The 27108-nt window shown below is 40.8% G+C and overlaps 1 protein-coding gene across 2 annotated transcripts in view; it reads right to left on the reverse strand.

Annotated features, from left to right (window-relative positions):
* Positions 1 to 27108, reverse strand: part of cadpsa (Ca2+-dependent activator protein for secretion a) — a 235265-nt gene that overhangs the window by 186289 nt on the left and 21868 nt on the right. For both annotated transcript variants that reach the window (XR_012598251.1, XM_074669555.1), the window contains exon 2: positions 594 to 707. Coding sequence is in view for 1 of the 2 variants with exons in the window: in XM_074669555.1 (XP_074525656.1) it covers positions 594 to 707 (114 nt within the window). In the remaining variant the exon portion in view is untranslated. The remainder of the gene's footprint in view (positions 1 to 593; positions 708 to 27108) is intronic.

Raw genomic sequence — 27108 nt, forward strand, 5'->3', positions numbered from 1 at the left:
CGGAAGAAGATAAGAGTAAGTGGCTACAGTTCGTTTATCAAGAAAATGTGCCAGCTACACTCAGTAAAACTGTGCATGTGTGTGCCAGTCACTTCACGGCCGACTGCTTTTCCAACTTTGGACAGTAAAACAGAGGGCTAGCGAATAAACTGGTCCTGAATCCAGGAGATTTACCAACCATCCACCAACAAACCTCAGACCCTGGAAATGTGAGTATTTTAAATGCTGTGTGCTGTGGAGCACATGTAAGAGCTTTTCCTCAGTGTCCCCCCTGTCTCTGTGTTAGCTTTAGGATGCTAACTTTAGCTGCAGTTAGCAGTTACCTGCTGTTTTAGCCTGTGATGAGCTTGGTAGTCATGGTTACATGGCGGATCAGACTGTTCTGAACAGAGGGGCTATGAGAGCCTGGAAACAATGCTGCTGTGCTTGATTTATTGGCTTTATGGTCCAAAACATGTTACTACCATTTCATGATGACATCAATGATCCATATTAAACTGCAGAAAAGGAGCACAATATGGGACCTTTAAGTTGACAAGTGAAAGCAAACCTGTGGTATTGCGAAATGTCCGTGTCAAATGATTTAGACTTACATCATAGTAGCTCTGGACGGCGTTGATGAAAGCTTCGTCAGCAACAATCTGTGTGTCCCCGCTGAGGAACGCCTGGAAACGTTCTTTCACCGTCTGCAGATGCTGCTTACTGATCTGAGGAGACATTAAACACACAGGAGGAAAAAAAAGGTTATTCCAGTTCATGAAACCTCAACTTTATAATCAAATTATTGCTCACCAAACTGAGAGAAATGTAATCTTCGCAGCTCAAGCTTCTAAATGTCATGGCCTCGGCTGAGTATCGCCCCTGATGTTTCTGTTGCTTTCTCTTTCCCTGTGTGTTGTTTTATTGTTTGTTCTGTCTCAGTGTGTGTGTTTGTCACACTCCTGCTGCCAATCTACCTGCACACCTGAGATCCATCCTCTCATCATGCTCCTGCAGTATAAACACCCCAGCTCAGGCAGTTTTCATCAAAGGCCATGTCCACACGCAGCCAGGTATCTGGGAAACCAGATGTATTTTTATACCTACGCCTGTCAACCATGTGGAACCGCAGTTTCACTTCACTATAAATGGTGTTCTCTGAAAACTCGAGCCAAAGTGACGATTTTGAAAAACTCTGGTTTCATGGTTTCGTGTGCATGTTGGGAAACAGAGTTTTTGGTTCTTGGCTGGCACAGGTTTCACATTTGAATAGAACAGCCAAATGTGAGTTTGGCTTGTTTCCAGCCGCACTCACGGCAGATTTTCCTGGTGTGTGTGGACAAAAGTATTTTTGAAAACGAATGAGGGCTATTCGTTTTTGAAAACACCCGGCTATGTGCGTACAAGGCCTCAAAGTACCCCCTAAATCCTGAGCCCTCATGGACTTCATTGAGATTACCTGGAAAGCGGCTGAGTGCATGAGTCTGCATGGGCCCGAAATGGTCTAACTCGGAATGAAAGATGTTAATATATCAGCCCAACTAAACGTCACAGCAGTATGTGTATAGATATAAAGATTTGGGCAGATTAAGGCTGTTTTATACATTCTCCTTCTAAAAGTCAGGCAGACTTAAATCCCTAAAGCAGTAACCCTGGTTTAAATTTTTGCGATTCTTGTTTGCTGTTTCTCAGTGTGACATATTTGTTTATCCTGCCATGCTTGTGGACCCCCCCTGCAAACCCTGTGTTTCTGGGTTTTTACCAAAGGGTAACAACCAGTTCAGAAAAATGAAGCCTTTGCGGAAGTGCTAAAAGTTGCTTGAGGCTGGCTGCAAAAGACTGGAAGTCATGTGCACATCCAGCCATGGAAACAGACTTTTACAGCATTAAAAAGTGTTCAAAAGTGTATAATTTACAGCCTGGTTCAAAAAAACGCCTGGGTCTGAAACGTTGATTTAACTATTGGCACACACTGTATGGGGGCTGATTTCGTTTCAGTTTACAAGACATTAGAATCGTTTGATTGTCCAATCAGGGACACAGCCCAGCTCATGTGACTTTGCCCTGTAGCTGTTAGAAAGGAAGCTCAAAGCCGGTGGTGTAACCAATGTAGCTGCATCCACAGATTGGCTTCATTTCACGTTGGGATGGGTACCAAATTGGGTACTTTATAGGTACTGACTGAATTCTGTCAAAAGTACCGAGTACCGATTTATGTAAAATCAAAAGGTACCATGTTTAGGTGCCTAAACACACCCTTGTGACTGTGAAGGGGTGAAAGAATAGCCAATTTTCCATGCTGAACATGAACACAGCATTGCAAGGTTATATATTGAAGAAAAAATATAATAAATTGAAAAAAATGTACATTTTATTATTAGGCAAATTGATATTTTTTTCCATATAAACACAAAGCAGTACCAAAAATTAGTACCGTTGAGTACCGGTACCGGGCATTGGTACTGTACCATTTCAAATGTGAAAGGTACCCATCTCCAATTTCACGGTATGTTGGGGAAACTACACCCATGATTTATACAGTCTCTGGGTTTCACATCACATTACAATGAACTGTAGGTAATTCTCTCACACTCAGTCAGCAAACATGCTGACTCACAGAAAAGTATATTAAGGGCTCAGAAAGTCAGTGCAAGAGCCCTAACGCACTGAAAAATTTTACAATGGGACAGCCCTAAGCCCTCACAGACTTCGCAGTATCGTGCCTCTAAGTGTGTGTGAGTGTGTGAGTGTGGACACTGAGATTGGGCCAGAGTTTCTAGTTCCCAAATGCCACAGCTGAATGACGGGGGTACATTCTGATTGGGTTTCACATCAAAAGAACACTGCCATATGGGTTTGACATGCCTTGAGTTGCACTTATCGACAGATTTGCCCAATATGTGTGGCCAAAAGTATGTTTAGGAAATAGTGAGAGGGGATATTTGCTTTTGAAAATACCGGGCTACGTGTTTACGAGGCCTTTGTTTGGGGCTGGTGGTCCACACTTAAAAGGCAATGGCATCCCAACACTTCCTCTTTTTAATTCTGTGAACAGTTTTCTCCTGCACAGCTCTGCAAACTTCTGTTTTAGTATATCAATATAAATCTTGGTTCATGCTTCTAAAATTAAATTAATCTGATGTTTAAAAAATGTTTATCATGCCTCTCACTGCAGGAAACCTTTAAAACCCGAGGTCTGCTGATGAAGTCCGAGTCTCTACATTAGAGCAGAGTCCCCTGAGACAAAGTGTGATTTGTCTTTAATGAATGCATGCAGCTCGGCTCGACATACATTACACCTTCATTCAGACAGGACAACACGAGCTATAGATGGCAAACTGTGGACGTGCTTGGCTCACGGGCGCTCTTCACACACATGCTGCGTCAAACATCACATATGGTTCAGCTCTCTCCATACATCACATATGGCCTCTGAGAGCCAGTCCGCGGAGAGCTTTCACAGCATGCAGAGTGATGTAAACAATAGTTTAACACTATACGAGGCTGAGCCGTCATACTGTGAGACATGAATGAAGATGATTAACTGGACTGAGGGCTGAGCTTTCTGCTGCAGGTGATTGACGATGCATGGTGAGCATAATGACTGACATTGATTTTTTGTATAGTATGAAATAACTTGCAACAATTACAAAGAGACCACTTATATAAAAGCAGGGGTAAAGAAATTATGTACTGTTCTGGTTCAAAGACATTGCACATGTTTGAATGCATAGCATGATTACAACAAGTTACACTGCTGAATAAAGAAATGAATGAGCAGAAATGAGGCTGTGGGTGTTTCCAGACATGTCCAGCTATGAAGCTGTCTTCATTTGTGGTTTCATGCAAATGTTTCACAAAATCCTGTGAGTAACGGAGAAAAGATGATCTTTTATCTTTTATTTTTCAGCCTCTGTTTTCATCTTCTAAAGGCAGCACAAGCCGCAGAGCTCTGCCGACTTTTAGCTTTTTCTGTCATCATTCTGAAACCAGAGGATGAAGTGTTTTCCTGCTTTTGATGAGAAAACCTAACTGTCTGACAGCATTTAGCTCCTCCTCTGTGGATCAACAGAGAAAATGTGACAAATGGCATTAAGGTGAAACTGAAAGTAACCAAAAACATGTCTCCTACATAAGCACTGTCTGAACGTGCAGTATTTTTTGTGTGTATTTCAATGAAAAAACATCAGTGTATTTATTTGTTTATGTAAACTATGTGAGTGATTCCCGACACAGCTGAGATGAAATTAGTGATGTAATTATGTTTTTTTGTGACCTTGCCTTTATAGAAGCAAGCTGGTTCTTCGATAGTTTTCAAGTTGAACCAAATCTGAACTTGCACCACAACCAGAACCAGAGCCACTTGACTGGAAAAGTGGGTATGTGCTGTGTTTACTACTTTCTACAAAGCCTACTCATGAATAAGCTTGCACACGGTGCAAAAGGCTTTCAAGAGAAGAAAAGCAGCAAAAAGCAACAAGCAGGTTTTTTTGTCATATGGATTAGAAAATGAAAACAGCAAAGAAATTGATAAATTTTTATTTTCATGATTGAACAAAAAGAGCTAAGCGATTTTGAAAAACCCAGCTGATGTGTTTTTGGCCCGCTCTGATTGTGAAGTGCAGTAGAAGCTGATTACAGCCTCTTCGAGCTTCAAACGTTCTTGTCACTAAAACCTCCTGAGGGTTACAGAGCTGAACATTAAACCAGCTGTTGAGCCTTTTGAAGCCCATAGTGACCACTTGTGTTACTTATCCACTGTGAAAAAAAAGTTGTTTGTTTGAGCTGAAACACTCAAGCACACTGAGTGAGGTGGAAGCCACAAGAGCACAAAGGTTCTTTGAAAACAACTCAGATATTTTTGTTGCTTGCCATCAGATACAGGCAGCATCAGGGGCTGAAAGACACACTAAAGGAATATATGAAGGGACTCATAAACCTGCAGTCCTCGATTTTTCATATCTTAGGACTTCTGAAAGAAGTCTTAAAATTATGGCATGTTTAAAAAAAAATAAACAGAATGATTCTTAATGAAAAACTGAGTTGTGAAGGGGTCTATTGAATAATACAAAAAACTTGTTAATCAAAGAAAGTGTATAAAATCAAGTAGCTAGGCATGCAGAACTGTCATAGGATGCCACCTGTGCAACAAATCCAGTCGTGAAATTTCCTCGCTACTAAATATTCCTCAGTCAACTGTCAGCTTTATTATAGGAAAATGGAAGGGTTTGGGAACAACAGCAACTGAGCCATGAAGTGGTAGGCCATGTGACGGAGAGGGGTCAGCGGATGCTGAGGTGTATAGTGCAAAGAGGAGCTCCAGACTTCATGTGGCCTTCAGATTAGCCCAAGTACAGTGCGCAGGGACCTTCATGGAATGTGTAACCCAGGTCACTATTTTACACACTTTTGTAAAGGTGAATGTGCATTGAGTTAAAATTCGGCCAGTTCTATGATTTTACTTTGTTCTCAAATTCTATATTAATTCTCGTGTTACATCAGATCTCGTGTTATTTGTAGATCTCGCGGTAAGTGGATTGTCCCATCACATTCCTGGATTCAGAGTGAATCAGGAAGTGTAGGTATAAGACGGTGCAGCTGATAGTTTGAGACACTTGACTCGACTCTAGACTGAATCATCTGAGGTCTGATCTATTGAATTGATAAACTTATTGGATAGTACGTAGAGTAACTGAACTTATATTCTGAACTTAAACGTGCTAACTGAACTTAGAGGACGACGAGGTGGAAAAACTGAACTAATACGTTGCCGAGTGGTGCCAGACGAGACGAGCCGGCGTTTTAAAAATAGATTTTGATTGGACTTGGCCATGTTTTGAGTTACCTTTTCCTTCTGGTGTGGATTGATGGCAAGCTGAAACAGACATACGAGGACATTGGAATCTGTCTGTGAAACAACGACCAACACCAGATAAGCTTTTCAGTTGAAAGAGACTATTTTCTAGCCTTTTGGACTATCGTATCTCTGAAGAAGAAAAGGTGGTGTGGACGGCGTATTGTACTTCCAACTCATCTAAAATATTAATTTTCATTTTAACAAAAATTTCAATATTAAGAGTTAAAATATTGAAATTTTGTCACAGGTCTAGTTTGTATCCTATTGCGTCTGTTTCTATTTTGAACATGGTTCAAATCTATGACGAGCGTGTTCCTAACTGAAATCAAATTTTTCAGGATGTGCTTTATTGCAAATACTTAAATTGTAAGTATTGAAAATTAAGTAATTGTTTGCGCAGCCTTACTTCAAAAAACATATCAAATAATTTAAAACCCTGATTCAGATTTAAAGTGACATTTCATAAATCTGTGATCCTCTGATGACTGGCATAATATCAACCTTTAGAGCTCAACAGCAGGTTCACCGTTAAACATCCACAACCTTGAGATACTTTGCAGAATTTTAAGTCCTATCTGTCTATTCTTATTCTCTTCCAACATTTATTTATAGACTGCAATCACAACATGATCTGAAGATTTGTGAATCAATATTTTATCCTGAAGGCAGATCATGTGAGTAGGTGTTGTGTTAAAGGTTATTCATAGTAATTAATACTCTGGTGTCATGTACCTTCAGATCGATTGTTTTAGCATATTTTATCCAGCTCTTTTTTCTAGATTAGTTTTATGGCCAAAGATCTGTTTCATTTCACAGCCCAGATCGGCTCCCCTCACAGCATCAGCAGACAGATGTTTGTTTCCATCACCAAACCACAGACAGAGTCTGTTGTCAGCTAGCTGTTGAACATAGCGGAGCATTAAGTGGAAATTTCCCAGAGGAGTCGGTGTAAAGCAAGAGCGCTGAGGGAGGCGTGAATGTTAGACTCACATTTCTCAGACGGCCTGAGATACACACATGAACGTATGATTACATTGGTTCACAAACATCCAGAAGGAGATGAAAAATGTGTGTATGGTTTGTTGTTCTCTGCTTTGCTGTTCTGGGCTCAGGTTGCCAGGAAAAACAGCAGAAATGCTCCCTAGGTTAAACTAGTTAAACTTGAAACATTAATGGCGTAGAATAATTTTAGTTAATTTGATTTTAGTGTAACATTAAGTTTTGTTTATTGCATTTTAAAACAGAGTTTTTCTCTAGGCAGCACTGTTTTCCATTATGTTAGTAAACACATTATCCTGTACACTTGGAACAGCTAATGGCTTTTAGAGTCATTAATAAACATGTTGACCAAAGAGATGTTATTTGTTTTATGACACACTGTTTTTTATTCTGAGCCAGGGATGTTCCTAAGCCTCTAATTTCCTTTTTCCTTAGAAAGGAAACTCTGAAACAGGCAAAATTGAACACAATGTATTCAGCATGGCTAAAAACAGGAATACATTTATTTTATGTCATTAGTCTGCAGGTAAATAAAGTCAACTGGGTTTGCTGTGTGGCGTTCGCAAAGCTAGAGTATCATTAGGAGGCTTTGACGACACTGTCATCTGTGCATCTGTGCTTGTTTACATCTGGGTCCTACAGCATAATGAGTTAAATGCACATGCCCTTTGCTCCTATTTATTCTTCTTTTACATTATTTTACTGTTTTATGCAAGTTTGATTTATCTCTGGTATTTTCTTTTGGATCGCCTTCCCTCTCTAGTTGTGTGGTTGGAGAGAGCTGTGGACTGTTTTTCATGTTGGAATCTCAGGGGGTATCCACACCTGGATCATTTGGGGCAGTTGTTCCGAATCAGTGAACAAAAACAAGCAGGTTGAGATCACCAAAATAAGGTGGTCTCGGATCGCTTCCATTCCAGCCCTGTAGCAGTTCCTTTGCAGTGAGGCTGCAATCACCTCAGCAACCGGCACAACTGACTCGTAACTGTGGTTCAGGCTGTAATAATGAGGGACAAGAAATGTGCCCCGCTGCCAAATTAAGTAAAAAAAATAGAAGAAGAAGAAGAAGAAGAAAAAGAAGAAGATGAAGAAGAAAAAGAAGAAGAAGAAGAAAAAGAAGGAGTAAAAGAGCCTATAGAGGGTATGCGTTTTCATCACTTCCCCTCTAGGACACGCCCACTTCAGTCGGACTGAGTGGCAAAACAAACCCCACTTAGCATTGTGGAGTGCGGCAGTAAACACGACGAGACCGGTTAAAATGTAGAATATGACATAAAATTATGGAGAGTTGGTTTCGACATTGATTTGTTGAAGCTTCCAAAGAACCAGGGGTCCACAAACATTGTCTCAGTGGATTTACCCGAGTGAATACAGGTATTATCTATTTGTACTTTTGGTATTTAACATAGACTGAATTATTAATGAATGCTTAGTCTCCGACACAGTATTTAAGTATAGTTATCAAATACTTCATACAACACAGCTACAGCTGCTCGTGCTGTGGTTCTCCCCCATTTAGAAAACTGGGTTAGCCTCAGTTTGAGTTAGTTCACCAATCATGTCGAGCAAAACTTTCATAATCACACAAAGACAAAAATGTTTCAGTTATAAAAAAAATACTGCTGAAATAAAAAAAAGGTAACATTTAGAGATTTCACAATTTAAGGAATGATTAAACCCAAAAATACAACATAAATTAATGTTAACTGACACAAAATGGGAACTGCAAATCCAGTTTTCGTTGCCTGGACTGTTTCTGAAAATTGCAGCGATCCATCAGTTTCTCTTCTCTTTGCCTTTCAGTTGCCTGTCAAAAAATAGCTTTGATTGCTTTTCAAACGTTTTCATTCAATCAATCAAGCAACAGCTCTTCCCCATTTTTGATTTTGTTTTAGACTTTAGACGGTATTTAAGCCAACGCTGCCACTCATCTCCCTCTTTCTGCCACTCAGTGGGCATAACTGCAGTGACTTCAGCTTGCTGTGACATCACATCCATACCCTCTATCTTAGTCTGCAGCTCCATGAGGTGGCACGTCTTCATCTTAACAGATGCATCAGTACGTTATTTTTTGGATGCAGTCCTGACTCTTGAAAATAATGCATGTTTTGATGATATAAGAACACTGGAACACTGGTACATTAGCCAGATGAACACTATTGACATAAACTAACCACACACGCTGCTGATGCTCCATGGCTGCTATTCTTCCCCGTGGAAGAGGTTAAAAACCTGAATGAATGAATAAAGATAAGAAAACTCCCCCACCTTCAGAGTAAGATTTCTGACCAATGAGAAAAATTTTGATAACACTTGGCATTTGTTTACATCTTTGGACCACAGTAGACTTTTTCCATGGAACCAAGTAAACAAGAGTTGTATCATTTTTGCCCTGGATTCACAGAAACAAGCACAGGTGTGAATACACCCTCAGACTCTGAAACCGTCAGGTTCATCAATCTGTTTGGAGTTCCAGCAGAACTTTGGATATCTAAGACACACAGAGATGCAGAGGATGCAAAAACTACTGCTTAAGTCCAAACTGAAGGCGTATGGTTTTTCATCTCCGGCTCTCTCTTGGATGGATAGTTATCTGTCTGGGAGGAGGCAAAGAGTGCTTTATGACAGCAGTTTATCTGCAAGTAAGGATGTAATATGCGGGGTTCCTCAGGAGAGCTGTTTAGGCCCTCTTTTATTTTCCATTTTTATAAATGATATGCCCTATGTTCTAGAGCAAGCCAACATGATCATGTATGCGGATGATTCAACCATGTTTTTGTGCTGCAACTACATGTAACATACTAAATGACTTTTTATCAAATGAATTACAATTAACGAACTGGGTCAAAGAAAACAAATCAGTCTTGAGTGTGTCCAAGTCAAAGTGCACTGTCTTAGGTACTAGAGATATGTTGGCTAGAGATTCCAGATTGAGTCTGTCCATTGAGGGTATCTCAATACAGCAAGTGAATAAAATTAAGTTACTGGGGGTCACAATTGATGAGCGCTTGACTTGGTCAGATCACGTTGATGCTGTTAAAAATGGGGCAGGGCATTGCCGTTATGTGTAGATGTTCTTCCTATATCACATCATCAGTTAGAAAGGAGGTAATGCAGGCATTGGTTCTCTCTCATTTGGAGTACTGTATGGTTGTGTGGTCCTCTGCTGCTAAAATAGATGTAAAAAAAACTACAATAAGCTCAAAATAGAGCTGCAAGATTAGTGCTTAATTGCTCTTTTAAAACCAATGTAGCAAGGATGCATCACAGTTTGGCATGGTTAACTGTCGAGGCTAAGTTAACACCTAGTATCATAAAATTTTCTAGAAATGCAATTATGGAGGGGGAGCCAGATTTCTTTAGTGAACAATTAAAAAATGCAGGTCTAAATCATAATCATAAAGCTAGACAAGTAAGCTTGGGTTATTTAAAACTTCCAAAACCAAATTCAGAATTAGTTAAAAAAAACTGTTTTTTACAGAGCCATTCAGCAATGGAATTTTTTACCTCAAAATATTAAAAGAATTAAAGTAGATACTTATTCAAACGATCTATCAAACAAATATTATTGAGAGAGACCACACAAGTAGAATAATTAGAATAATCAATGTTTTGTGTATGTTTTTAGTTTCGATTTGTTTGTGATTGATGTTATTTTGATTTACACTGACTTGCGTCAGTTTTTGTTTGTATGATAATTGTATGTTGTTTATGTTGTGATGTTTTATGTGGACCCCAGGAAGATTAGCAACCACGACAGTGGAAGCTAATGGGGATCCGAATAAGAATAAAGAATAAAGAATAAAGTAGATGCAAAAACTATGAAAGAAGTGAGCTGGTGCGAGACAACGAAGGCTTTTGGAGAAGAGACACAAGCTGTGTCCTTTCGCTCTCATTATGGGCAACGCAAGCTCTCGGTAAAAAGATGGAGGAGCTGTCAGATGGAGTTTGGGGAATGCAGTATGGTTCGCCTTATGGAGACGTGGCTGCAGCAGGATATTCTCGATCTCATCAACAGCCTCCAGAAAGATAAGGAACTGCTGGACTACATCTCCCTATCTGGCTGACCAGAAAGGGATCTGCTGCCCGGACATTAAACTGCTGGCTGTGGGCCTCTGACCATATTACCTGACTAGAAAAATCTGTATGTCGTACTGGCGGCTCTGAAACCCCAACGACTTTGTGTAACTTTCTTAGCAACATAGCCAGGCTAGAGGACTGGGCACTACTGCCCCAGCTAGCTGCAGGGGGATAAAATAGTTCAGATTAGGTATAACATTGGGCCGTAAAAAAAGTTATAGACACTTCCCAAACAAACTGGTTATTCTGGTGCCGTCTAGTGAGAGTGATGCAGTGTTATAAGTATGCTAAAAGCGCACGCCTATGCTCCTAATATATACAAACTGTGAAGTGCCTTGTATCAAAATTGCCAGCCTTGTAGCATTTAGTGCACATTTTCTTTTCACAGGAACATTTCCCCTTGGGAGTGCTTCTCTGCGTCTCTGTACTCTCTTTTCTGAAAATATAGTTCCACTCCAGTTGAGCATGTTAAGAGGCATCTGGTATAATGTGACGCTCTGTTACCGCTGCCACTCTGGGGAAATGCAAAAGTAAGAGAAAAAGAGACATGATGGAAAAGGAGAGCAGGGAAGTAAAAACAAAGAACCAAACAAAGCGGGTGAAAACAGAAACATGGAGGGGAGATGTGAGTCTTCCTGAGAGATAAGGAGGCAGAGAGAGATGTGTCACAGATATGGTGTTGAAGTGTCTCCTCTGATTAGGACTGCAGTCAGTTTAATGCCGTCACTTTGACGGAGGCCAGCAGAGCCATGACGTCTAACTTGGGAGTGGGTGCGAAATGATTTTTAGACAGCAAAAACTGAACTTTACACACTCGCTCTAAAAACCTTCCATGAGGCTAGATAAAGCAAGCATGAGTTAAGGACTTGAAACAATCCATTGGAGAGTTTTTGCTGAAGTGGAAGAGGATATAGTCTTCAATTGTCATTGTCTTTACAAGCTGAATCCCACAAGGATTCATTCAGACTACTTTCACACATTTACCTCAATCAGAGGACGGCTTATCTCATGATGAGAGGCTCAAATGACTAGCTTCTTTAAACAGAACCCTGTGCAGAGATAGACTCACAGGTTTTTTTCATGCATGTAAAGGGAGTGTAGACCTGTAGAGGTTTTTGAGGTAGAGTTTGTGTTCCTGTGTTTGAAAACAGCAGTGCCACCCTGCTGCTCTTAAATAATACCAACTCATTAAAAGTAACATGTATGAATACATACAGTGTTGTGTTGAGCAGCACTACTGCTAAAATGAGGCTTTACACTCATTACTCCAGACATTCACAAAAAATGAATGGATAATGGCGTCTATAATTAATATGGGTATATCAGGGTCATGGATGCATGGAGCCAAAGTTAAGACAATGTCAGCCCCGCACATGATGGCAGAGAATAAGGAATTGCCCCAATCACTATCTAATTCTTGGGTAAAGCTCCACCTTTGTGAATTGGATATTTTTGGTGCATCAGTGTGTACTGAACGAAAAGAAGACACACAAACAAACTCGCGCACAAGAGAGGCCACCACGATCCAACCAGCAAAGCTACCTCCCAAAGACCCAGACAGTATTCATTCATTGTTTATTAATAATTACTAAGACAACAAACCCTGATTGACCCTAATTCTCAATGTAATATTAAACCATTCAGAGGTGCATCCATGGTCCAACGCATGAAAATGAATTGTTTGGCCTCTTTTTTTGTTTTTCTGTAACTTGCTTCCAGTGGCGTGCACAGACTTTTTGAGGAACAGGGGCGAAAAGAACAAACAGACTGTGCATTTTTTGCCCCACAAGAGGGCAGTTTATTATATTACAACTAGCCAACAGGAGCATTTTGTGTGTCAACAGTTCATAGTGAACTTTCAGCACAGTATGCTGTAGCTCAATGCAGGAGGACCACAAAAAAAGCAACAAAACTACACGTAGAAATGTAAAGATATGCTTTGGCAGACTTGGTATGGTTGGTCATAAACCATTAGTTTTATGTTCCAAAGTTTCCCACGATTATGTTTAAAGATGCTTGCATTGTCAATTGCAAGGACATACACTCTTGTCAGGGCAGTTAACCAATCAGGTATTTAATCGATAGTGGTCAAACCAAGTTACTGGTGTGCTCTGTATTGCAAACATCGAAGAAATGTTGGCTCGTCAATTTTCATTAAACTTGAAGAAAGGAGGATCTGTTTTACTTAGCCTGCAGCACCAAGTTTTGACCAAGAGTCTCACACACACTGTTCTGAAGACGTGACTTTTAGCAAGGTGTGCGTTTGTGTGGATTTAAATGGAGATCGAATCAGAACAAGTTTTCTTTGTTAAAGACAGCTTTGTAATGCATACAGAGCAAAGAGGTAAGGCATTTATCAGTACAGTTACGTTGCACTGTTGTTTGAAACATGAAATCAACTTAACACTGTCAGTTTGTACCATAGTTTCGTAGCTGTCTATATATTTTCGTACTGGCAGCCTGGCACCCTGAGACATGTCCATAATGTGTAACTAGGAATGGGTACCTTTCACATTTGAAATGATACGGTACCGATTTCTGGTACCTAGCAATCAGTATCGGTACTCATCGGTTACAATTTTCAGTACTTTTGTGTGTTTATATGGTAATAAATATCAATTTGTTTAATAATAAAATGTAAATTCTTTTCAATTTAACATATTTATGCTGTGTTCATGTCTAGCATGGCAAATTGCCTACTCTTCCACTACCTCATAGTCACAAGAATGCATTTAGGTACCTAAACATGGTACCTTTTGATTGTACGTGAGTTGGTAACCGGTACTTTTGACAGAAATCAGTCAGCACCTATAACAGTACCTAATTCGGTACCCATCCCTATGTGTAGCGTTAGTGAATCCTGGTTAGCTATATCCTGCTGGCAGTCATCTACTAAACAGAGGTAACATAACCTCACTCTTCATTTTATTGATAGACTCTAAAGTTTGAACAGACCACTGCAGAATAACTGCTGACTGTGGGATGAAACGAACATTATCACAAACAGTTTGGCATTTAGCTCATGTTTTAGCCCTTAGCCTGTGCACTTTCACTCTCCTATGTAGCTTTCTTCTGCTCTTCTGTCCTTTCTCTGTCTGACAGTTAGGCTCCAGTGTCTACCATCACTACAAAATTAGTCACAGAAATCATTTTCAAGCAGAAAAACTCAGATCTCTCTTCTCACTACCAAACTCCATCAGTCGGCGTGGTGTTGTCCTAGAGACTTTGGCGTGCCATAAATCAATCTGGTCCTGCTTGACCCGATCAGGAAGCTACGAAGGGGCATTTAGAAATAACCTTTATTGGTGCTAAAAATATCATTTTTAAGTGTGGATTTCAATCAGGCATATATCTAGATGGAAACTTTTTCAAGCTCACTTAGAAACTCCTTACATCCCTTTAAATAAGAATGTCATTGCACAAGATGCGAAACTAGCACATTTTTCTTCCCTCAGATGTTTTTTTTAAGCAAATCAGATGATTTTGTCCATTAGTATCTTGAACAAAGACCTTTTTTGGAGTTTTCAGGTGAATGTAGTTCATACTAAGTCTGAGAGATTTTCTTTTTGTACTAAAATTGAGATGGAAACACTTGCATAGATTTCAGCTTTTTGCTAAATAGCTTCAGCATCCTAGAACAAACCCACTGAAAGCCAGCTACACCTGACCAAAACAGCCCCAGATGAAGAGAGGGAAGAGGAAAACAAGGAGGAGAGTCTGCAGAGACACACTGAAAGAAAATAGCAGTGATGCATGTTTGATCACTTTCCAGCCGTAACTGACCAATTTAAAAAGTGTCTCTCTTCTTTCAGACACTTTTCTACAATCAGTGAAAATGTTAGTTGCTAAGGCCACTTTCTGAAGAAACCTGAAAAACTGATCTCTTATATCCCATTTGTAGGAGAAGAGTATCCTAAGAGCTTCATTTGACGTCTCACAGCAGACACAGAGAAAGAGGCGGGGTAGACAGCAGTGCAGTGTGTCAGATGGGCGTCTGGTGAGAGTGGATGACGACTGGTCGCTACGTCTGCCATCTGGGAGCTAAGAAACTGAGATAACACTGCTGTGTGTGTGTGTGTGTGTGTGTGTGTGTGAGAGAGGGAGAGAGGGAGATGTGTCTAAGTAGATGCATGTGTGTCAGCATGTAAGCAGATGCTTGTCTTGTGTTTGCATGTGTGTGTGTCTGTGTGCATATGTATGTGTGAGTGTGTGATATGTTCCTCTGGGTGATTGCTGCAGCCACTGTTCCTGCTGGAGAGGAGCTGCATCAGACTTATATGTAGCAGAGATTACAGCCTGAGAGCAGCGGGTATTTCAGCTGCAAATTCAATTTGTCAGATAACACTGCCAATGCAGCCGTCTGAAATCCGTCTCTCATTCTAAATCCAGGCGTACACTCCCCTGTGCCTCTCCCCTGGAGTCAAAATGATTGTTTCTGAAAGGCATTTATTCTGAAAACATCACTTTAAATCATTGTAAATGAAAGCAGTGTCTGGGTTACCTCTCACTCAGACGTCTGATTCAAGTGTTTCTATTAAAAAAAGAAAAACACTTCAGGTGCTTGTTGATGACAGGCTGCATGACAATGGCCTTGTCTGCTTTTTCCGGCTGAACAGTCATTTTTTCTAAGAACAGGCTGCTGATTCGAGGTGGAACAGTCACTGTAACTTCACCCTGCGGTATGACTAACACTTTGAAGCATCACATGAGGAGTTTGGGTGACAGATGTGAGCATTACTTGAAGGTGTCAACTTTAGCACACACTCTGTTATCAAACCTTTACAGTCTGAAGGTGTTCATCAGCCGGCTGCTTGGTTTCAACATTGCACAAACATGTGTCTAAGGCTTAACTGATCCAGAGATCTGAACAGTGAGGCCAAGTTGACTTGAATTTTTTTGAATGAGGCAGTTTTCCTTAAACACCCTTCCAAAACCCTGAAGCTGGTTATGGCAAACAAAGAGCTTCATTAAAACATGTTTAATGTTCCCACACTGAAGTTCAAAGTCCAGTCACACTGTTTGTCCAATTTACGCTTCATGTAGACTTTGCAAACCAGATCCTAGAGCGAGCCTGCAGAAGGAGCCACAAGTATCTGCTCTTCTGGAGTCATTTTTAACATTAAAAACACAACTCTGGTGTCTTCTGTTTGTTTAAAGAGAGAGTTTTCTGCTTTCCTATATATATTTTAAACATGGATACAAAGTAAAAATGCTGGGTATTTACTGTATACTTAACGTGCAAACTGGTTCATGACACAAAGTGAGGGCCTAAAACACCAAGGTATGAGCAAAGCTCCACCCCCAGTAGGCCTCCAGAGAGCTGGCCAATCAGAGGGTTTCAGGAGTGAGGAGTCTTATGGTGCGGCCACACCTAACGCGAATTTGCGGCGCGATTACATACTAAGTCAATGCAAAGACGCGTTTAGATGCCGATTCACCTCAGGCGGCGCGTTTGAGGCGTTTGAGGCGTTTGGGGCGTTTGGCACAGCGTTTGTGTGTTTGGAGGGTTCGCGCGTTCACGCGTTTGGGGGGTAGACGCGAATTCGCTCGAGTTCAAAATATTGAACTTTTGATGCGAATTTGCGTGAAGGCTTGCCGTGGCCGCCAATCAGCGATGACATTCCCCCACAACGTCTTTGATTTGATGACATTGGGGGGCAACCGCCGCCTGCTCCGGCTCCAAATCTGCTGGAGGATGGAGGAGAAAACAATCTGTGCGGTGTGTCATCATCCAGAGTTATACGATACGATGTGTGTACTCTCAGAAAGACCAGAAAAAAAGGAGCAGGCTTGGGTGAAAGTCGCTGAGGAGACAGGTTTTGAAGGTAAGTTCTGTAAACATTCGTTCCTAGATGGACTTGCCTGCACGGGCTATCACTGAGTCCGAGCCAGGGAAAAGATGGAAGTTCTCTGAGGTCCTCTCTTTCCTCGACCCCTTCATTATCCCTAGGGAGACCTCCGGGAACATGGGTCGGGTGGTTGGGGGGTCAGAGGTTCGGGGGATCGATGATGAGATCGTAGGGAACAGCCAGGCAGGGCCGGTGGATTACCAGGGAGAGGCAGCATTGATTGTGATCTCCAAAACTTTCACACACTCTCCTGTCATGCTTTTGAAACCACAGCTCATTGTTTTCAGATGCTCTTTTGGGCTTTCGGGCTTTAAATGAACAGGCTCTCAACTCCGCATGCGCAAGAACGCGCTAACGTGTGTTCGCCCCTCAGCTTGTCAAAATAGTCCAGCGCCGAGACTCAGGTGTTCACGCGGCACGTGACAGGCGATTCGCGCAAATAAGTTTGCGAGTTCTCCTTTGGTGTGGCTGCACCATAACGCCTCAAATGCACCAGAAACATCTGCAGTCTGACTGTTTTGTTGCGAGTTGACTCTGTTTGTCAACTCACACCAACATTTTCGTTCAACAAGCTGCATGACTGACAGACAGCTGGAGACTGAGGAGGTCCTGTGCTTCCCACTCCATAGTTAAGATTCTCTTCATTCACATTGGGCTGTAAAACCTCAAACCTGTTGATTCCTGCTCTGGCTCCGCTCATTATGTCTGTTTGTCACTGTAGTCAAGCTAAATACAAGCTGATTTTGACACAGTTTGTTTTATTTTGAAAGTCACTGGGTAATTTTAGGTACTTTCTGGTTATGATTTCCTGTCCCACTCTTACTGCAACAGAACAGATCTAGTGTAAGTTGACAGATTGACTTGAATGGAAACCTATTTGATATGCTTGCCGTGATGGAACAGAGATGCACTGCAGACATCTGGTGTATTTCAGCCGTAAAAGAGACAGCAACTAAAATAAAGTGTTTCAGACTGGCTGGAAAAAGGGTTTCTACAAGAAGCTGAGCTCTTGATTGAACAATGTCTTGAGGACGTTTGCAAAATGCCAATTGATTGTGCTTTTATTTCTGTTTTGGTTTACGTGGTGTATTCAGAGTCAATTTGGGAATACAACATTTCTTTCCCAATCCCAACAACAAACCAGGCCATGAAAGTGCCAGTCCAGGTTTCACTATAAACTAATATCAGTGCCAGGCAGTATGAAATGGAGGGCTAAGCCTCGTGTCAAACAGCTCCAACACTTCAGGATGTCAGTCAACTCAGTTGTACCTCTGATTGTTCAGATTGAGGTATGACTGTTTGGCTCAATAAAATCAAAACAAAAGTATTGTAAAAATTACTTAGAATAGAATAGAATAGAATAGAATAGAATAGAATAGAATAGAATAGAATAGAGTTGAAAAAAATGTATTTATCCCCAGGGGGAAATTCAGGAGTCACAGAGGCAATCAAGTAAAAAAAAGTAAGAAAGTGAATAGAAAGTGCAAAAAGGTCCACAAGAAAATAGATGATGACAGCTTGTCCACCATTCTCCAGTTCAGCCAGCCTCCACCTCCACAGGGATATACAATCATTATAATCATTACAATAATTATATAATCATGAAAGATCCATCAAACGTCCGTAAGAAGAGCAGCATTATAATATGAACTTTAACTGGGATGCCTTGACTTTTGAAGCCAGCCTCTAGTGGACACTTTCATAACTGCAGGTTTTTACACCTCGACATTGGCTTCTTTTTTAAACTGGGTAGGTTGCTGCTTGTTAAGATTGCTTGAATTATTTTTTTTGAATACTTAATCCTTTGTAGCCTGTGTCTTTACTATCTTAACAGGTATCACAAACTCAATTTCCTGTGTACACATTTACAGATGATTCCCAGGACTGTTTTTTTAAGGTAACTTTATTGAATTCATACTTTATAAATGGCTTTGTCATACATTTTTAAAATGTTAATCATTATTGTTGGTATTATCATTGTTATTGTTGGTATTATTGGTAGTGATAGTGGTGTTATGCTACATCCTGAGAAGGAACATGTCTGAGTGTCCTGGCGATGACATAACATGAAATGGATTGGTAATCCCAGATTACACATCACACAGCAGACTGACAAAGGATTGAGAAAGTGCTCATCAGGGCAAGAGCTGCTGTTCACACATTCATACGCATGGCTTTTACATGAGTACAGGGCAGGACAAATCCTCACAGCAGACACATATACACACACACACACACACACACACACACACACACACACACACACACACAGAGAGCTTCTCAAGAAAAATTCATAAACATAATCTGTGCTTGTATATTTTTCATAGGACGGGTCTTAAACGTCCCCTCAGAGCTCTGACATTGTGATTGAGAAGGTTTGGACACTGTATTCAGACAGCTTCAAAAACACACCGCCCACTCATTACTGGCACAGGATCAGCTGCTGGTAAATCATTCTGTCAGAAGTTGAACAGCAGCCAACATCTCCTCAGCAGGCGTTGATGCCAACAGATACTGTACTGCTCCTGTTCCCTGAATTTGAAGTGATGTTTGTGGTTAGTTTCTGGAGCTGCTGATGTCAGAGACAAAGTGTAGAGCTTTTGATTGAGATAGATTTCAGTAATCTGGTGCTGACAGATCAGGGATTATTCCAAGAAGTCATCAGTAAACAGACGCACAGACAGCTGGGAAATCTGACTCTATGTACATTAGTTTTCTGCTTTTTTGACTCTTTACTATCCTGCTGCATTGTATTTAGATGCTTGTTTCTGGAAATTTAAAATACGTTTTTCTGTGGCTGACATAAAAATATCGCCTCTTCAGAAGCAGTTAAAGCAGAGTGGATAGATTGAGTTTAAAGATGTCTCCTTAGGCAGCAACTTTAACAGCTCTATGTGTTAGAGTGACTTTAAGACCTCAAGATTGATTCTCAACCTTCTTCAGTCTCCAGGAGTCAAACCCATATCCTGCAGCCATCACGAAGCTAAAGCCTAGTTCATCTTTCTGCAATGACCCTATGCCATAGTGGCCAAAGCAGTGGAAGGGTCAGACATTTTCTGTGCATTAAGTCACACCGAGTTTAGGTTCTGGGTTATGGTCAGGGTTAGGGATACAAGTTGGAAGACAGAGGCGTAGGTAAATAAATGGTTGATGTACTTGCAAATCCAGGAATCTTGTGAGTACATAAAACGTGATCCCACTCAGTGGACCAATGACAAGGCTTGTACTGTGAGTCCACAGTGTCTCAACAAGTGTTTGGGAGGATCAGGACAACACACTGGCATAACACACTGCCAGTCTAAAACAGCACAAAGACAACTAGTGTCACTGGTGCTGGTGATGTGATGCAGTCATTTTAGTATCTTACCCTTGTTTTCTCTTATCTTTTCCCATACACATGGTTCCACAGGTTCTTTTAGAAGTGAAAGTGTCCTGCTTAGCTCAGAAAGAAGTGCAGTAAAAAAAAAGTTATGTCTTACCGTATTGACTCAAATATAAGACAAGTTTTTTTTTCTTTGAAAATTATGTGAAAAAGTGGAGTCATCTTATAATCTGGGACTAACCACTGGCATGCTGATAGGGCTCTAAAGTCACTACATAACTGGAACAGTGGAGAGTGACAGCTTTTTGTAAAGCCAGTGACCTTACAGTGACTGTGATGATCTGTCAATCACAGCAGAGACGCAGTGACTGGAGCTATGGACAAGAGATGAGAAATGGAAAGGCACTGTGGCTGTCCAGAGCAAAGTGGACCAAAGCTTGGTTGAGCTACTACACAACTGAGGCGGAGTCATGATACTAATTTTTAGATTATTATGGTCAATGGAGCAGACGCTCTTTCAGACACCCAAAAACATGGGGTTACAGAGGACCGTCTGAAAAATGCGAACTGCAAAAAAAAAAAAACAGCTTATCATAATCTCAAAGCTGTCGTTTCCAAGAAACTGACAGGAGGGTGTGTGGGTTTATTGAATGTAACAAGGCATGCAAGATTTGTCTTGAAAAGAGGGGGGTTGTCTTATAACCAGGGTCGTCCTATAATTCGATCAATATGGTACTTTTGCCTCGGTAGTTCAGTTAGCAACACCGGCTTGATCACAGTACCTTAACTTAGCTCAGCCTGCTGCAACTTTTATAGATAGTGTGGTATGTGCTCAGTGCTCCTGATCAAGTCAGTGGCACATCCCACCTGGAGATTTGCTGTCTCGAATTTAAACATCTTTCTACTCCAACCAGCTCTCTAGCACCTGTATTTACCCAATATTAAACCACTGTTTCATTTAAATGTATGAAAAAGGTGTAATGAGGGAGAAAAGCTGTTCAAAAGCAGACAGGTCCACACATTGTGTCCCTGCATGTTTTTGAGAGCTGCCATTTGCAACACACGATGAACATGGGAAGTCTTGCTCTGGGTGTTGGTGGGACAAAACTAGTTTCATGACAGCACATGGGGTATATCAGTTGTATCTTTAGGACACTGTTTAGATCCCATAAGGGTATCAACAGTCTTTTCCTCTTATTTTACAGTTAATAATAAACCTTACATTGTGGTTTCTTTCAGATCATTTGTGACGATCTTTTGCAGTGGCACTTTATCACAAACAATAAGGTCATTTCCCACACTTCTCTCTTCTCCTTGTTTCTTGTATCAATCAGAAAATCTATTCTCACTCACTAAAAGGTTCCAGTTGGTCTTAAAGTGGTTTTAATGATTCTCAACACTTCATGCAGAGATGTTTCACACTGACAGAGTCAGCAGCTGAAGGAGGTTAATGTCTTTCTTCCTGAAAACACATTAGATGTGAAACACCTGCAAGAAAAGAGGACTCTTCTTCGAAGATCAGCTTTTCTTTCAAATCTTACAGTCCGCAAACACAATAGGATACAAAGACAACTCTCAGAGGTGTGTGTCAAGTTGACTGACAACTTGACTCTGAGTACTTTTAATACTGTTTTCTAACTTGGCTTCAAAGCGTCTGATAGCTGCAGCTCACTCTGCCATCTGGTCGAGTTTTGCAGAGGATTGTAGCTGTATGAACAGAGCCAGCTCTTTTGCTATTTTTGTTTTGTACAAGTAACACGTCTTTTGTTGTGTTTTATATGAATGCATGGAGAAATGTCAGAGCCTCCCCTGCACAGATTGCTGTGCCAAGTGGGAAACAGATTTCTGTAGATATATTTCCATGAATAAAACACATGTAGACACCATAAGATTCAACTCAACAGATCAAAAAACAGTGTACTGTCTCTTAATGCCTGATCTATAAAAATCCCAAATAACAAAGGCTAAGTTTTGTACAAACTAAAAAATTGCATCTGCTACTAGTGCATGTGTTGCATGCGATCCACTAAGAATGCATGCGCAGTTGATAACAGGTACAATCCACCCTATTTAAATGAAGCCATGGAGTTGGAGAACTCAGATGGATGGGTTACAGGTTGTTGTACAGGGGGTGAGAGCTCTGTCCAATATGGTGAACCCCCTCCACCGTGACACTCAGGGCATCGTTGCACACACAAAGCAGCTGGTCAGTGCTGTGTCTGGACTGATCCTGACAGTCAATGCCCTGGCAACAGTCCACAGGTCTTCAGTGGCAGTTGTCCTTCAACAGGGCCACTTGCAAATGAAAAGGGAGGTTCATCTCCTGCGCTCTCCTGAGAGCTCAAAAATGTCATTGTTGAACAGGTGAACGCTATACCTCCACTATTTTACATTTCTGACAGTCCAAATATATAGATACGCATGGAACATCTCTCATCCCCTTGCCTTTCATTGCACCTCTGCCTCCTTCTCTCCACAATGACAGCAGCCGTTTGTACGCAACACTGTCATTTTGCACCTGCTTTTCAAATGTACTAAATATAGATGCAAAAACAGCAGCCTCTAACAGTTTCAGGTTTAATTAATCATATTGCAGGCAATAAATGATTACATCCGCATCTCCTCCCAGAATTTTGCACATTTGGATGAACTGCATACTTACGCTCAATTGACACATGCAATCCTCGGTGCATCTGGTTTGTGAATCAGCTTTGCATGCACTATCAAGTTTGCACAAGTTTTTATGCACACAAACCTTTAGTAGATCAGGCCAGTTGAAGGCAAAAAATCTTTTGTTGAGCAAGTCCTCTTTGCCAGTAGATGCAGTTTAACACCACAGCAGATATGTGTCAGGTCCTGTTCAGACAACATGAATGAACCAGGGAGAGTTAACAGTTTAACTGTTTTATTATGCACTTCAGATTATTGAGAAAAAAATACTAAACCTCTGAGAGTTGACAGTTTTATTTTGCACTTTTGTTAATTTTTTTTAAATTGTAAATTCAGAGAAAGTTGTTTGTATTTTATTTTAGACTCAAAGGCAGAGTGACTGTGCTGTCTTTGATCAAGATGATGTGTCACAGTGAATCAAAATTTTGTGCATAAAAAGAGCACAAAAAGTACACAAAAGTATTGGTACTTGGCATCGGTGAGTACTCAAGAGGGAGTACTTGTACTGGTATTGGTCTAAAAAAGTGGTATTGAACATTCCTAATGGTTATCATTACAGTCCTGTCCTTGATATTAGGGACACTGCACTAATATCAGATCTATCAGCACACCATCAGTTGTTGAGGCTCTGCAGCCAACCTTTGTGAAACAAGCTGGAACACTTTCACCTTCAGTCACCTCAGCTCCATCTCCTGACAATATCCTGAAAGACCTGCTCTTCTGAGGTCGTTCATGAAGAGGTTAGAGTTTTTAGAAAAAACTAAACCAGACTTTAAACACACCACAGGAAATCTGATCATGTTATGTTTTGTGTTTGTCTTTTATTACCTCTGTTGCACAGAGAGAGACATTCACTACACTAGGACTAGAAGCTGCTTTGATACATGATAACAAAGCCCAGACCTTCGGTCTAAAAGTATGAGTCAATGCAGAAGTGCTAAAATCTGCCGTTCGAACTACATACACACCAAGCTCTCAAAAAAAGCTGTTTTCACAGCGGAAATAAACATGTTTACAGCCTGGTACACAAAATGACTTCAGTCTGAGTTGCTCATTTTGCTAACTGCACACACTGTAGGGGGGTATCAAATTCAGAAGTTTACCCAATCAGAAACAGAGTTCAGGTGACTGACACACCCTATTTCTAATATGGCTTCTGCAGATTTGCTTCGAAGCTGTTCAGAAACAAACAAATGACGTCACAGAGACTATGTCCTTTTATTATACAGTCTGTTATGATAACACCAGACCCACAGCAGATCTGATCTTTTGTCTCCTTTGATTAAGCCCTCTCATCCATCAACTCTCACTGGCCGCTTGTTCAGTCCTGCTAGTAGAGAAGGAATCCCTGCTCCCTACCCCTCGTTCATTTGGGGCTGTAAAACCTCAAACCTGTTGACTCCTGACATGGCTCCACTCTCTATGTCAGTTTATTGTAAAGTGAATCTGATTTGGTGTTGAAAACGTTGTATTTTATTTTGAAATTCAATCAAATGTTTCCGTTTGGATTATGTGCCCAACTTCTGGTGCTGCAAACTGACGCGTCGCCTTGTGTTTGTGATCCAGGCATCTCCAACCTGCTGGATCTGAAATGCAACTGAGCATTGACCTGAATTGAAACAGACCTGGTGTTGTGACACAGCGGAGATGGATCACCTTTCCCCAAGGTTTTGTAATCAACTAGTCTTCCTAAATACAAAAGCAAGTCTAATACCAGTTTGTCTGCTCAGTGCCACAGCACAAACAGGAAGAGTCTCAGTCCATGTTTGTCTTGCAGTAGACTGACAGTAGGGATGTCCAGATCTGATACACTAGCCACGTTTACATGAGGAGTTTTTCATCTTTCCGAATGGAATCTTTCTGAATGACTTTTCCGAAAACAACAGTATACATGGAAAGGAATATTCCAATCTCTGGTCTTCATGCACCGCTATAATTAAACAGAATAATCAATGGGGCATGCGCAGAAAAACGTAAACATCACGTGATTTATCAAAGACTAAGGACAACAGTTTTTTTTAATCACGGTATTGCAATACTCCGTATTGCGAGTGTACGTCCAGTCTTGAAATTATGTTCAGTTCTTCAAAGTTTGGACCAAAAACGAACTTTCCTCCAGTGCTGACTGCTCGCCACCATTTTTAGAATTGAGGAACGTCTCTAGTTGCGTCTTACGTCATATCTGAGCATGCGCTGGAAGAACACACCCTGACAACTTTCCGTCTGAGTGGATACATGATACCTCAATCGGTTTGGGGAAAGGAATATTCCACCCCTGTGAAACCGATTAAATGTCCATTCGGATTGGCATTTTTCTTTCAGAATTAGGTGTATACAAAGGTTAAATTCTTTCCGAGCAAATAAACCGAATGCAAACAGAATATTTGGGTCCATGTATACGTGGCTAGTGATTAGTATTGGCACTGGATATCGCCAGATAGTATCGGATTTCATTACGTACGGACCAACCCAGGTTTCACATGTTTTCAGCACCGCCACACTTTACAGCTGCTGTAAATCAAACCACGCAGCAAGCATGTCCACTGTGTGGGACTACTTCTATTTGGGAAGCAATGATAGTAAAACATCATCTTGCAACATTTGTAAAGTGAGTGTTCCTCAAGAAGATAATGAGAAGGTAACATCAGGGCTCACTTTAATACAACAAATATAAGTTGCCATTTACAACAGAATCACCTGATAGAGAATCAGATTTATCAGTGAAAGGTATTGGTATCGGATCAGGTTCAGCAAAACATATTGTGAAAAATTGGATCGGAGGTCAAAAAATCTGTATCCGGACATCTCTATTGGACAGTTTCAAGTTTATTTCCTAAATTCCAAAATTATCAGAAGAGAATAAAACTAATCAGAGTCACAGTGGTGTCCTTTGGTGGACAAACGATGTGCCTGAAAAAGCAACATTAAGTATGGTAAACTGAATTTTTATAAAGAGAGGCAAAATCCTTTGTGTGCAATCAAGTCATTCATACAGAGTTGGAGCTAAAGAGCTGTATATGTTCCTGAGATAATCACAGCTGTTGCGGTTGATAGTTCTTGGTTTCAGACTTGGTATTTTTGGAAGGACTAATTATGAAACACACACATCTCCGCTTGATTTGATGTCACTGCAGCTGGAGAGCTTGTGAATACATTTCTGCCCGTCTAAGGCTCTCTGTGCTAATTGTCCCGTCGTCCTGTGGAGGATGATGATGAATATCACACATCATATCAATAGATTGGATTTGTATGATGACTCACCCCCAGGCTAATTACACAGCACTCAATGCTCTCTATAAGTGGATGTGTCAAAGGACTGCTGAACACTGAAGCATGTGACACACTCTGAGTGTGTGTGACCGTGTGTGTTTGTGCGTGTGTGTGCTCTCATGAACACAACAGGCTAACTGACAGGGCTTTCATCACCATTTGCAGCCTACATGCTGTTCTCATGAATAATGTAAACACTATTGATCTGTTTGGAACAACACTCACACGTGAACACATACAAAAACACACACACAGTGTTAAACGTGCCACACAGCTTTGATGCACAACTCAAAAGATTTTCCCTCCTAACCACTGTTTGTGTCACCAGTCACACCGACACTGAGCGCAGTAAAAAACAGTTTTTGTGGAGGGAAAATTCACAGTGGGAGCTCAGAGGTGAAGCAATAAGCATGTGATAATTTTTCTCTGATAATGTCACAGTCTCGTGGTATCACAGAATATTGTAGCTACTGCTTCTCTCATTATTCCAGGATACATTCAGCTTCAGAGAAGAAAAAGAAGATTTTTGTCGAGGCAAAATCCGTCACACTTTCTATGATTTTTTTCTTGTAGAAGGGCTGAAGTCATGAAGATGTCACAATCTAAGCTACAAGCAAAAAATATATATAAATAAAAACACCTAAGGCTTGAAGGTGACACAAAAGTCTAAAAACATTGTCGTGTAGTGCTGTTTGGAACCAAAATAGGAGTAACAGTCTCAAAACTGAAACTCAGTCAGACATAGAGAATAAGAATAAAGACGAATAGAGAATAGAGAATAAGAATAAAGACAACTTTGGTTTAACGTAGTGAGGCAAAAGGACGACAGAGAAGATGCAGTACGTTCTCCATATCAGGTGAGGTTAAAAAGCAAACCCTCACAGTTTCATGAAGAGGTTGAGGTAATGTGTATATGGGGTCAGCATTTGGGGAGAAATCAAGAGAAATATTGAAGTTTTTCTGAAACCACAAATATAAAGGCATCTACAGATTTCTGCACTAGTTTGACTTAACAGGTGGCACGGTGGTACAACTGTTAGTGCCTCACAGCAAGAAGGTCACCAGTTTGATTCCCAGCTGGG

Source organism: Halichoeres trimaculatus, unplaced genomic scaffold (assembly GCF_033239565.1).
Source record: "Halichoeres trimaculatus isolate MK-OKI-2021-1 unplaced genomic scaffold, fHalTri1.1 fHalTri1_scaffold_1, whole genome shotgun sequence".
Classification (NCBI taxonomy): domain Eukaryota; kingdom Metazoa; phylum Chordata; class Actinopteri; order Labriformes; family Labridae; genus Halichoeres; species Halichoeres trimaculatus.